The sequence below is a fragment of the Peromyscus maniculatus genome, chromosome 7 (assembly GCF_049852395.1).
Source record: "Peromyscus maniculatus bairdii isolate BWxNUB_F1_BW_parent chromosome 7, HU_Pman_BW_mat_3.1, whole genome shotgun sequence".
In the NCBI taxonomy this organism is placed as follows: domain Eukaryota; kingdom Metazoa; phylum Chordata; class Mammalia; order Rodentia; family Cricetidae; genus Peromyscus; species Peromyscus maniculatus.
Genome location: NC_134858.1, coordinates 72,554,414 through 72,566,852, shown reverse-complemented (window position 1 = coordinate 72,566,852; position 12,439 = coordinate 72,554,414). Strand labels below are relative to the sequence as shown.

Here is a 12,439-nt window from a genome sequence, read left to right as displayed (position 1 = left end):
TGCTTCCTGGGAATTGTAGTTTACCTCTGGCTCTGGCTCTTTTCCCCCGCCTTTCCAGACTGCTCTGACCTCCCATTCACCCATCAGCTTGCTCTGTGCTCTGCAGTAGCTCTGCTTCAGCTTAACCCCATCCACCATTACTTCATTCCTCCACCTTGTCTCAGCACGATCTTATTTTCTTAGCTCAACCTCTTCAAAGCTATCACTGCTCTGGAGAGTTCCATAATGAGCACAGCATCATTAGACAGAAATTGTGATTACTTTGGTAATGTCACCTTTCCTCTTCATATTAGCCACACTAGGGAAGAGGCCAATATTTCACTCTGAGACCCTCCCAGACCTTGGAATTTCCTATGTAATAAATAACCGATGAATGAATTCAGCTTCCATTCCTTATTCTTACACAGCAGTCAGCTCAAAACATTGAGCTCCATAATGACTTTCTTAATTGCCAAGTCCCGTGGCTTCATATCGACTCGTCATTCTACTAAGCATCTTTTACCTGCTGGCACATCTGGTTCCAATGAAAGGTCCCTGAGATATCTTGGAATAAGGTGGCCTTATATGTTCAGCTAGTAGGAATTGGAAGGTAATGAATGCAGTTCTGGAGGGCAGGAGAACAATCAAAAGATCCTAATTGGATATGGAATTTGGAAGCCATCAAAACCAAAGCTGGGCCCTGTAGTATAGGACTGTAATCCCAGCTGTCTGGGAGGTTGAGACAGAAGGATGGCAAATTTATGCCTGCCTAGGCTATAGAGTAAATAAAAGGCCACCCTGGGCAATTTAATGAGGCCTACATCAAAAGGCAGGGCATGTAGCTCCTCAATGGTAGAGGGTTTGCACAGCATGTGCAAATCCCTGTATTCTGGTCTCTCCAGCACCAGAACAATACACACACACACACACACACACACACACACACACACACACACACACACACACAGAACTTAGCTCAGTAGTAGATGGATCATTTGCCTGGAATGGGTTTGACTTCCAGCACCTCATAAAATCAGTGTGGTGGTGCATGCTTGTAGTCCTAGCACCAGAGGGGTAGAGTCACAAGGATCAAGAAGTTCAAAGTCATCCTCAGCTTGAGCATGAGGCTAGCCTGGGCTATGTGAGGCTCTGTCACTAAAATGAAAGAAAACAAGACAACAACAATAAAAGACAAGCAAACACAAAGCCTCAACAAGATGTAGAATCTCAGACCAGAAGACTTACTGAGACCTCAGTTTGAAAAACAAAAGGAGTCTTAATCCTGAGTTCCCTTCTAAGGAAAGGTTGGTTAGTCAGCCTTAGTCACTTAACCAAGTGCCTGTTTAAGATAAAAGGGCTTAAAAGGCTGACCCTTGGGCAAAGATATCCCCCGAGAATGGCTCAGTTTGTTCACAAATCACCTGTAGTGCACACCTAGAATCCCAGAACTTTGCAAGTGGAGACAGGAAGAGCATCAGTCCAAGGCCAGTCTTAGCCAGCTACGAGTGAGTTCAAGTTCAGTCTACACAACATGGTGTTTCCAGAACCAAAACTGCACAAAAAGAACAAAAAACAACAACTGTGTGTTTGTTATCATTCTATACTGGCGAAGGAACCTTCTGATATTTGCCCCACCCCCATTCTGGTTTTTTGGTTTTTGTTTTCAGACAGAGTCTCTCTATGTATTCTCAGCTGTTCTAGAACTCACAGAAATCTGCCCACCTACATGTGCCACACCTGGCTTCGTTAGTTTGAGACAGGGTCTCACTCTAGCCCATGCTGGCTTGAAACTCACAGCAAACCTCTTGCTTTAGTCTCAGTGCTACAGACTGAAGGAAAAATGTAGTCAGGCTAATGGATGCATCTAACTAGTGTTTTTATTAATCAAATAAAATTCAGAGAGAGAGAGAGAGGGGACAGATATGGGGGAGATGAAGACAGAGACTATAAATATATATCTGGTCCTAAAAGATAGTAGAATTCATGTCAGAAAAATCTGAATTTCTGGGGAACAGGGTGACCAAATAAAAAAATTCCTCAGAGGCAATGTCCTGGAACTGTCTAAGAAGCCATCCTTCCCCAAGTAACACTGTCAACAGGATCACCAGCCATAAAGCCTGGCTCTGGTCCCAGTGCAATGCTCACCCACATTAGGAGAAAAGAAGATGTTAGATGTGGTGGTACACACCTGTAATCTCACTACATGGGAAGCAGGGGCAGTCGGAGCAGGAATTCAAGGCCATCCTGAGCTACACAGTAAGTTTGAGCCAGCTTGGGTTACACGAGACCCATCTCTAAAGAAAGAAAAAGTCTTCATCTGTCTTTGTCTTACTCATATCAGTGTTCCAACATAGGAAGATGAAATAGGAGCCAGGAAATACACATATACAGATTTAGCCCTATGTTCAAGATACCAGAACTGGGAGCTAGAAGGGCCAGGGTTTGGGGCAGGCCATTCTCACTCCCAGTGTGTTATATTCTGTAGGAAGCTGGAGCTGAAAAAAGCAACTTTTGACAAATCTTAATTCCCAGGGCCTGTTAGAACATGATTCTGTACCATTACTCATGTACTTTAATCTTTAAAACTGCACATTGATCCCAAATACTCCACCCCTCAAAATACTCTTTTGACCTCTAGATATTGGCCACTCCTCTTCCTTCCTCTTCCTCCTCCTCCTCCTCCTCCTCCTCCTCCTCCTCCTCCTCCTCCTCCTCCTCCTCCTCCTCCTCCTCCTCCACCTTTTGTTTGATTTAAAAACGGGGACTTACTATGCAGCCAAACAGGCTGGCCTTAGATTTGCTGCAAAGCTCAGTCTGGCCTCAAATTAAATGATTCTCCCTCTTCTGTTTGATGCCTGATGTAACCAGAATCTCAAGTCAGCTGTTTGCCCCTTTTTATCAAGAAACAAAGAGAAAACCAAGAAATGGCGGTTGTTTAAAGGAAAAACGTTTTTGTTTCTACTGTTGGGTGCTTTTCACTTTTCAGTTTGGGCCAAAACTGATCGAGAAACATCCTCAGTTTCTCTCCACCTGGACTGTAGCTACCTACAAGTTATGGAATCCACGAAACACAACTCAAGGAATTTGTATGTGTAGCTATAGCTAAACATGGTTGAAATCTTTGTTTGGGAAACCTTGGGGTTTAGGAATTTGGGCTACTCTGGTTCCCAGCACTGGACTTCCTGATACGTTTTTATTCCCTGTGGCCCCTGTATGTGCTATTGCCCTATCACAGGTATGAGCTACCATTCCTGGCTCTGTCTTGTCCTTTGTTGAGATGAGTGGCCTCACTCTATGGTTCAGGTTGGTCTTGAACTCATGAATTTCCTGGGTTCAACCTTCAGAATGTATCTACAACTTACATGATTTTTGACAAAGGGTCTATGTAACTCAGGCTAGCTTCCAACTTACTATGGAGCTACAGCTAAACTTGAATTCATGGTCCTCCTGCTTCAGGCTTTGGAATTCTGGATTACATGAGCCACTATGCCTGCCTTTTTACCTGGCCCTTTATCCAGCTCTTTGTTTGTTTGTTTTTTTGTCTTGAGACAGACTCATTGTGTAGTCTATATTGAGCTCTAATCCATAAGTCTTCTGTCTTGGTCTCCCAAATGCTGGGATTACAGGTCTGTACCACTACACCTGGCTTTACCTACCTCTTAACAAGAGGATTTTGGAGTTAGTGGGATGGTTTAGTAGGTAAGGCACTTGCCCCCAAGCCTAACAACTTGATTGTGATGTCTTCCTTGAATCTCATTCTCTCTAGTTTTACTCACTTCTGTCCTTGTAGCCTGAGCTGCCGTCAATCCAGAATAGGGCTGTTCCATAGCACTTTCTGTGATGATGTGGGTTGTCTACATTTGTGCTAACACAGTGACTACTAATCATATAGTGCTAAATGCCAGCGAGCATTTAATGTGGCTAGTACAAGGAACTGAATGCTTAACGAATTAGTCATAGAGATTAGGAACATCCACATACTTTTGACAGAGATTCTTACAATTAGGTTCAGTCCAAGAACTGATGCTAATCGAAGCTGCCTCCAGTGGTTCTGATGTGAATGTGCACACAATAGTTGGGATTTAGTAAGCATGTAAAAGCTTTAAAAGGTCAGAAGATCAGAATTTTCTTTTCTTCCCTCCCTTTGTTTTTGAGACACACATGTAGCACAGGTTGGCCTCAAACACTATGAATCAGGAATAAACCTTGAATTCCTGATCCTCCTGCTTCTGCCTCCTTTGTGCTGGGATTACAACATGTACCATGCTTGCCTGGTTCACACTGTGCTGTGGGTTGAACCCAGGGCTTGGTGCATGTCAGACAAGCACTCCATGACCGATCTACAGTTCACTGAAGGAGAAAATAGATTTTTAATTTAAAGGATAAATAATAGGAGACTTAAAAATGATCTGAAACCAAGTGAGATACTGAGTAGTTAGAATGGGAACTCTCGAGAATTCTGGGAAGCGGAAGGCTGAGGAGGAGACACTGCAGCCACCTCCATGACCAGCAGCATGTAAAGACTCCGGTAAGCCACCAGCCACGTGGCAAGGTATAGATTTATAAAAATGGGTTAATTTAAGATAAAAGAACAGTTAGCAAGAAGCCTGCCATGGCCATACAGTTTATAAGTGAAAAAAAAAAAAAAAAAAAAAAAAAAAAAAAAAAGAATGGGAACTCTCTCTCTCTCTCTGAGACAGGGTCTATGTAGTTGTGGCTATCCTGGGGCTCACTATGTAGACCAGCTAGCTTCAAACTTGAAGCAATCCTCCAGCCTCTGCACCCCTAGTGTGGGGATTACAGGAGTGTGTCCCAATCCTGATCTGCAATCCAAATATTCCTGTTGTCTGGTGTGCTGCCCATCACCCCAGCACAAATATCAAGGATGGAACACAGGTTCTATCCATGGCAGGAGGCAGCTTCTGATGCATCCAGTCACGCTCCCTTGCTTGGTAGTCTTTCCCGTTGCCAAATGCCTCTCTCCTTGGCAGCTGTAGAGGTAGATGGAAAACTGTCTGATGTCTAATCCAACAGTTAAACAAATGTCTCATCTCAGAATAAAAGGCAAATACACGTTTTAGGGTTTTTTGCATATATTTACAATATAAATATTAATTTGTTTTCAAAGTACATATTCTTTTTAAAAGTGTGAGAAAATTATTTAGCATGGGACAGCCATTTAAAGTAAAACCTCTACAGTTGTGATTCAGGAAAAATAGAACATTTTTTGGGGGGGGAACCTCAGAAGGGATGAGAATGGGCATGAGGCTGAGAGCTTGCCAGGGGGACAGAGCAGCTTTGTCTGACTGCACCGAGGAACAGCATGTTACTCCAGGGACAGCCCCTGAATGGGTGTTGTAAAAACTAACCTGGAGATATAAAAAGCAGACATGCTTGCATAGTGCATTAATCTTCAAGAAGCCCAACATTTCATTCTCACTTTCAGTAGCTTAAATGAGTAGCACTTAAAACACACCACACAAAATTAAAGACTTGTGCATATATTTCGGATTTCAACATTAATGTCAAAAATACATAGTATGATTTTACAGAGGATTGTGCTACATTAGAACACTAGAGACAAACATCACTTGAGTATTAAGGAAAACATTAAATATTAAATAACAGAAATAAAACGTGTAAACACTAATCTAACGGGGGATTTTGCTATTGCAACTGTCCAATGAAGTGGTTTCAACAGTATGGAAAGGGTGAAGACACGGCTGCTTCCAGTCCACACGGAGTCACAGGTCTCACTCACTTCAGGGGTCCTTTAACAAAGTCTGGTCCAGGACAACAGAGGAGTGCCACTCCCCCGCCGGCTCTGATTTGATGGACTCCATTCTGTGGATGCTCACGTTCAAGCCTGGCTACTGAGCGAATACTTTAAATTGCCCCTCACCCCCATCAACATCTTGGTGAAAACTGAGGGTTTGTTGGCGATTCAGTGTAAGATTTGAGTTCATACGCAGCGCCGCTATCAACCTCCATGGACTTTCTAGAGAACAGGAGCCGTACATCTCTATGGAGGTAGATCTTTCCAGATTTAGAACTCTGGAACCTAAGTAAATACAAAGAAAGAATAATAATGTTAGAGAATGAGTCTTTCAAACAAGTAAACCTAATCATTAAAATGTGAAGCAGGAAGAATCAGTGTTGCTGTACTACAAGATTAACTCGTTCCTTATTTAGGGTCTGAATTGTCAAAAACACACTCCTGGTTCATCACACCCTAAACCACACTCCTGTTCTGTAAGGGGACCAAGGCTTCTTTCTTCTGAGTCTGGGTTTCGACTTCACTGCTCCCCTGACTCTGCTGCACATGCACATTCCTCATCTAAGGTGTCAGTTTCCATGACACCAGCCGATTATATGATTATGCCTTGGGCTTTGTGGTCAGGCAGATCCTAGACACACAGACAGACAGTTCATATAAATTAGCTGCCCATGACTCAGGGTAGATTAAAATGGGTTCCATACCTGAAGAATACTAAAAGTTTTTTCTGGCTATGATTGCTTACATCTGCAATCCCACTATTCAGTAGGCTGAGACAGGAGGACTGTCATGTTTGAGCCCATTATGGACTACATATTGAGTTACAAACCAGTCTGGATTATAGTATAATAATTTGTCTCAAAGCAAAGCAAAATAAAACAGACAAGAGTCAAGTTTTTCTTAAATGTGTATCTGTGTATGTGAGCATTCCTTTCTCTCTCTCTTTCCCCCTCCCTCCCTCCCTCCCTCCCTCCCTCCCTCCCTCTCTCTCTCTCTCTCTCTCTCTCTCTCTCTCTCTCTCTCTCTCTCTCTCTCTCTCTGTGTGTGTGTGTGTGTGTGTGTGTGTGTGTGTGTGTGTGTGAGTGACAGTATCAAAGTATCAGGTATTTTCCTCACTCTCCACTTCATTTATGAGGCAGGGACTCTTGTTGAACCCAGAGCTCACTGAATGGCGAGTCTAGTAGCTTAGTTAGGGTTTCCAATGCTGTGATAAAATTCCGTGACACAAACAACTTGGGGAAGAAAAGGTTTACTTCATCTTACAACTTGTAGTCCATCATCCAGGGAAGCCAGGCTAGGGACTCAAGGCTGGAGCCTAGAGGCAGAAACTGAAGCAGAGGCCATGGAAGAGTGATTACTGGCTCGCTCCTCCTGCTTTTTTGTAGCACCCAGGACCACCAGCCCAGGGGTGGCACTTCCCACAGTGAGCTAGGCCCTTCCTCATCAACTCTCTATCAGGACATGCATCACAAGCTTGCCCACAGATGTAGCCAGAGGCTTTTCTGCATTCTGCCTAGTCCCACAGCCGCTTATAAATAAGCACTCAGAGGCTTATATTAACTATAAATAGTTGGCCGATGGTCAGGCTTATTACCAACTAGCTCTTACAACTTAAATTAACCCATTTCTATGAATCTATGCATTGTCACATGGCTGCGGCATTACTGGTCTGCTGGCATCTTGCTCCTTGGGCGGCTGGATGGCGTATGCGAGGCTCTGCCCTTCTTTTCCTGTACCTCTGCTTGGATTTCCCACCTGGAACTATCCTGCCTTGCCATAGGCCAAGGCAGCTTTATTTATTAACTACCAGGAGCAACACCTATTCACAGCATACAGAAAGACATCTCACACACAGGCCAAGCTGGTGGACGCATTTTCTTAGTCTTCCAAAATGACTCTAACTTATGTCAAGTTGATGTAAATACTAGCCAGAACCTCTAGCCAGCCAGCTCACTCCAGAGATTCCATCTTTGCCTCCCAAGAGCAAGGATTCACCCAGCTTGAATGTGTGTTCTGAACCTCAGATCTGTGCAGCAGATGCTTCACCCACCAAGTCGCCCCGCCCCCCCAAGTCCATAGTTTTTGTTTTGATACTGGGTCTCACCCTGTACTCAGGCTGCCTGGAACTCACTATATAACGAATGCTGGCCTCTAACTTTGAGTAATCTTCCTGCTTTAGCTTCCTTGGTGCAGCAAATATTACAGATGTTAAGCATCGTGCTGGGCAAACTTCAAGTTTTGGGACGATCGCTGCTATTCTTAGCAATTGGTTAAATGAAACCATCAAACCTAAACACCACTAGAAGCAATGACGAAAGTTAGTGGGGAAATGAAAGGGGCTATCAAAAGTTGGCTCGGAGCTGGTTCTATCTTCCACTACCCTTCCCCAGCAGATGCCACCCAGTGCTGATTTCTCCTACTGTCCTTGGCATAGCAGAAATGGTCTGTGTTTATGGACTTTACTCCAAAACTAATGGAAAGGCCTGGTGTGGCAGCATGTGCCAGGGCCCATCTCACTGGCTGGCTCACTTCTCCTCCCTTAAGCTTTCACCTTGGAAAGCTTTGGGGAAGATGCCATTTTTCCAATTAGGCTTTGTATAGCTTGTAAGTATTTAGTTGTGTTATGTGAAGACTGAAAGGAGAGGTCGCTGATTTGGGGTGAATGCTGGCTACACATGCTAAGACTGTTCAACTTCAGGAGGATGGCAATGCAACTCAGCAGCGTTCACCAGGCTCTGGGTTTGATCCCCGATGCCACGAAACAAATACTATCAAACAACCAAACAGAAGGCATCAGGACAACGCTGAGATGGGGGCTGAATCAGAGAACTGCCGGACAGACTGACTTTGCGGTACTCAGGACTGAACCCAGAATCTCATACACACTAGGGAAGTACTCTCAATAAGCTGTATTTTCAGCCCTCGTTTTTCTTTTGACTCTGGCAAGGTCTCACTATGCTGCAAAGGCTGGTCTTGATTGGGCACTGTGGCCCAGGCAGAGTTGAACTTGGGATCCTCCCTCCTCAGCCCCCCAAACTGCTAAAATCACTGTCCCCATCACTGGGCTGGGCTGTCACTGCTTTTTATTATTATTTATTTTGGTAGCACTGAAAAAAAAATCCAGGGCCTTCCTCATACTCTCGTACTAGGGAGATAGTGAGCAGCACTGCCCACCACTGGGAAGTATTGCTGTACTATGTGATTTCATTACACGTCTCCTTTACTTATTTGTTGCCATTTTATTACGCATCTCATTTTATCTATTTGTTTTTTAAGTTTCTTAAATTAGGATATCGCCCTGTAACCTAGGCTTACATGGGATTCACTACATAGTCTAGGATGACCTTGAACTCACAGCAGTCAGTCGTCCTTCCTCTGCCTCTCCAAGTGCTTGGTTTAACCATATCAGGAAACAAAGTTCTTTTACATTTAAAAAGAAAATCTGTGTGTGAGGGGAGGGGAGGGGATACTTGCCACCGTGCAAGTAGTTTTCAGAGGACAACTTGTGTGAGTTGGTTCTTGTACCACGTGAGGCCTATCTCACTGGCCCACATCTCTTCTTCTGACAAAGTTCTCCAAGTCTGTGTTTCACAGGCCGTTTTTCATGCTCATGGCTTATGAACATGATGTAGTACGACGCTCTTGTCAGGCAATGCCAGGGTGAGGGAAACACATTGTCTTCTGGGGACAGAACAAGACGGGGCGAGGCCCACCAGGCAGCGTTCTAAGAGGAGCAGTCAGTCACTGCCTCAGGTGTGGACACCGCATGTCTGACTCATTCCCGACCCAAGCATGGTGCTTACACACTGAAGGACAGCTGGGACCCACAGCGTTCCTGAGAGCCAATCACTGACTTCTGCTTTTGTTTTGCTCAGTGTTCCTGAGGGCTACATAGGGATTGGGGGGGGGGGCAGCGCTTAAAATGCAACTTAGGGATGTTGGCAAAATGAACCAGAAGGACAACAAAACCCAAAGCCCTTCCACGACCTAGAGCTCAGTAACTAGGAGGCTAAGGCATCTTGGGAATGTGTCCTCCATGTAGCACTATTACCTCCTAGATGTCTAGAAGCATGCCTTGCAGGAAATGGTCAAGGAGTGACGGAGAGTCCATTTTCAGAACTCCTCTGTCCAATATGGCCACTAGCTACATGCGGCTAACAGCCACCTGAAATGGGACTACTTCAAATCGACTGTGCCGAGTGTAAAACAAATTGCTGATTTAGAAGATGTAAAGTATCTTGGTGCCTCGACCACTCAGATTCGGGATCACAGGTAAGAGGCTCACTCCATAGTCAGCTTTGGCGGTTTTACTACATGCCTGCTGCTAACTGCAATCCAGGCTGATGGCTCAGTTTAAGTTTCTATCAACATCACTGGTTAAAAACTTACTGCCTCAATTATCAGGCTTCACTCTGACTTTTAGCATTTCCCAGTTAACAGCTACAATTGCGAGCCCCTGACTCCAGTAAGCAGCAAGGGTGGTAGGAATGAATGCCACACGTTCTCCATCCGGGCACGTTGTCAAGAGGCCCCAAGAGCAGAGTACCCGGTACTGGTCCAGTCGGTCAAAAAGTTCGCTTACAAAACAAGTGTAACAATGTTAAATTGTTCTGAAGTAATTTGAAACATTACCTCAGATGTATGAGGTAGCGTAATAACTGTGCTGTGTGCTGGACGCTCTCTTTATTAATACTTCTCTTCATTTCTTGTTTAACAGGAACAGAAAATGTTCTCTGTCGCAGGAATGTCTGGTGATTGGCGGGCATACCTCGTAGGTCATACATCACAACAAACATCTTCACCACAGTCTTATTGGGATTGAATAAGGTCTGAAGAAACAACAGAGGGGTTATTCTTCACAATGATGATTGTTTATATGACTCACAACACCATGTCAGTAATTAAACAGACAGTTTAGTAATTTAATTCCACTGGATAAGTTTCATTTCAGAGGCTAATATTAACATTTCAAAAGTTCACAAAATAATACTCAAAATTCTTTCAAAGATTCAACTTCATTTCTTATGTCACAACAAGATAAAATCCTGTAATAAGTCAAAATCTTTAGCCACAAATTTCATATTTAATAGCAAACCAGATACATTTTTCTCATTGTTCAGATTTTCAGAAACTGTTGTTTTAATTTAAGTAGAATACACTTCTTATGGTGTATTTTGTAATCATATTCTAGGTTCCATCATTTCAAATATTAGCTGGTGATATCAACCGCAAATTCTCAAGGTGGATTATAATTTTTCTTATGTTTTAATGAATTGCAGTTTTAAAAATAAAAATACAAGCTCAGAAAAACTAAGTTTAAAGTAGCTGTTTTAAACTACTTATTGTACAATTATATTGCTATAAATGTTCAAAGGGAGACTTTTCTATTGAAAATATTTCCAGGTCATGATATAAAGCTCACTCTCATTAGCTCCAAAGTCTATAACAACATTATGTTTTCATCTACAAATGATCAGACTTCACAAATCATCAGTATCATTAGAGACCAAAATATGAGAAGGCTGAAGTCATTCAGTTGTTCTTGGCTATGAATAATTTATTTTTTAATACACATTTTTAAATAAAAACCCAGGCTACTGAACTGACTTTAACCAAATTACCAACACATCAATCGGTAACTTGGTGCCATGCTTTCAGAAGCTCATCCCAGGGCTGGCCATCACTCACTGAATCAAAATGAGAAATACATCAACATTATGATCCAAGTTTACAACCTAGCAGTGCTAAGATCAAGGCTGATACATTCAACAAGCACAAGCAGACCCAGAATTTTAAACCATGTAAGAAATAAAATCATGCTTAAAATGGACCACTCAGAGGTGGACTTCTCTTTCTGGGTTAATGTCTTATTACTAGGGCAGCTCACAGCTAGCTCTCCAGTGATTCACACACCCTCATGGGTTCCACAGTCAGGGGCTAGAGAACAGAAGCCTATCACTCTTGAACTTTAAAAAAAGTCTGGGATAAAGAAATCACATTTTAATATGCAGCCATTCTTCGGTGGTACACATGCATATTGCTTACTACTGTCTCACCCCTGTGAGATGCCAGATTAATGCACAGGCTCAGCATAGCACTGAGACAGATGTGATAAGGTGTGACCAGGCTGACAAAAGTGCTGACTCCCTGAGGTCACAGGGCTCAGGAAGCCTGTTGGGCTAGACCAGAGGCTGAGTGCAAGCAGCCAGCCTCAGCCAGATTCTTCCAGTCTGCAAAATCTGAAGCAGATTGAGGACTTTCAGTGTTATCTAGGTCAGATAGAAAGATAACGTAGATCAGGTCTGTCCTGGTTATAAGGGGTATTCTGAGTCCAAATTAGATGAATATACAGATGAAGGGATGCCACCTTCTCTGCTCTGGAATCATCAGATTGTATTGGGTCAGTTTTAGAAACCATTACACTAGTAATAACACCTCATTTCCCATATTTTCCTACCAAAGCAATTCTAATATTTTGGGGTCTTCTTTTATATAGGTCAATCTCAATATGGTTTAATATTTAATAGAAAACACCGGTCAGGATCTAATTATATTGAAAACAGTTTAAGTCATGTAAATGATATGTATCATTTGCCTAAAGCATTCACCTCTATTAGATTATTAATCTTTTCCTTTAATGGAGGTCCCCAAAATGGTCACTCCTGGGGCAGAGCATGGCAACTC

At 43.1% G+C, this 12,439-nt stretch overlaps 1 protein-coding gene across 7 annotated transcripts in view; it reads right to left on the bottom strand.

Annotated features, from left to right (window-relative positions):
• Positions 1 to 5,464: 5,464 nt before the first annotated feature.
• The window catches only part of Atosa (atos homolog A), a 76,168-nt gene continuing 69,193 nt past the window's right edge, over positions 5,465 to 12,439 (bottom strand). For all 7 annotated transcript variants that reach the window (XR_006074213.2, XR_013052822.1, XM_076576693.1 and 4 more), the window contains 2 exons: positions 10,388 to 10,584; positions 5,465 to 6,040 (listed from right to left, as the gene is read on the bottom strand). Coding sequence is in view for 5 of the 7 variants with exons in the window: in XM_076576693.1 (XP_076432808.1) it covers positions 5,887 to 6,040; positions 10,388 to 10,584 (351 nt within the window). In the remaining 2 variants the exon portion in view is untranslated. The remainder of the gene's footprint in view (positions 6,041 to 10,387; positions 10,585 to 12,439) is intronic.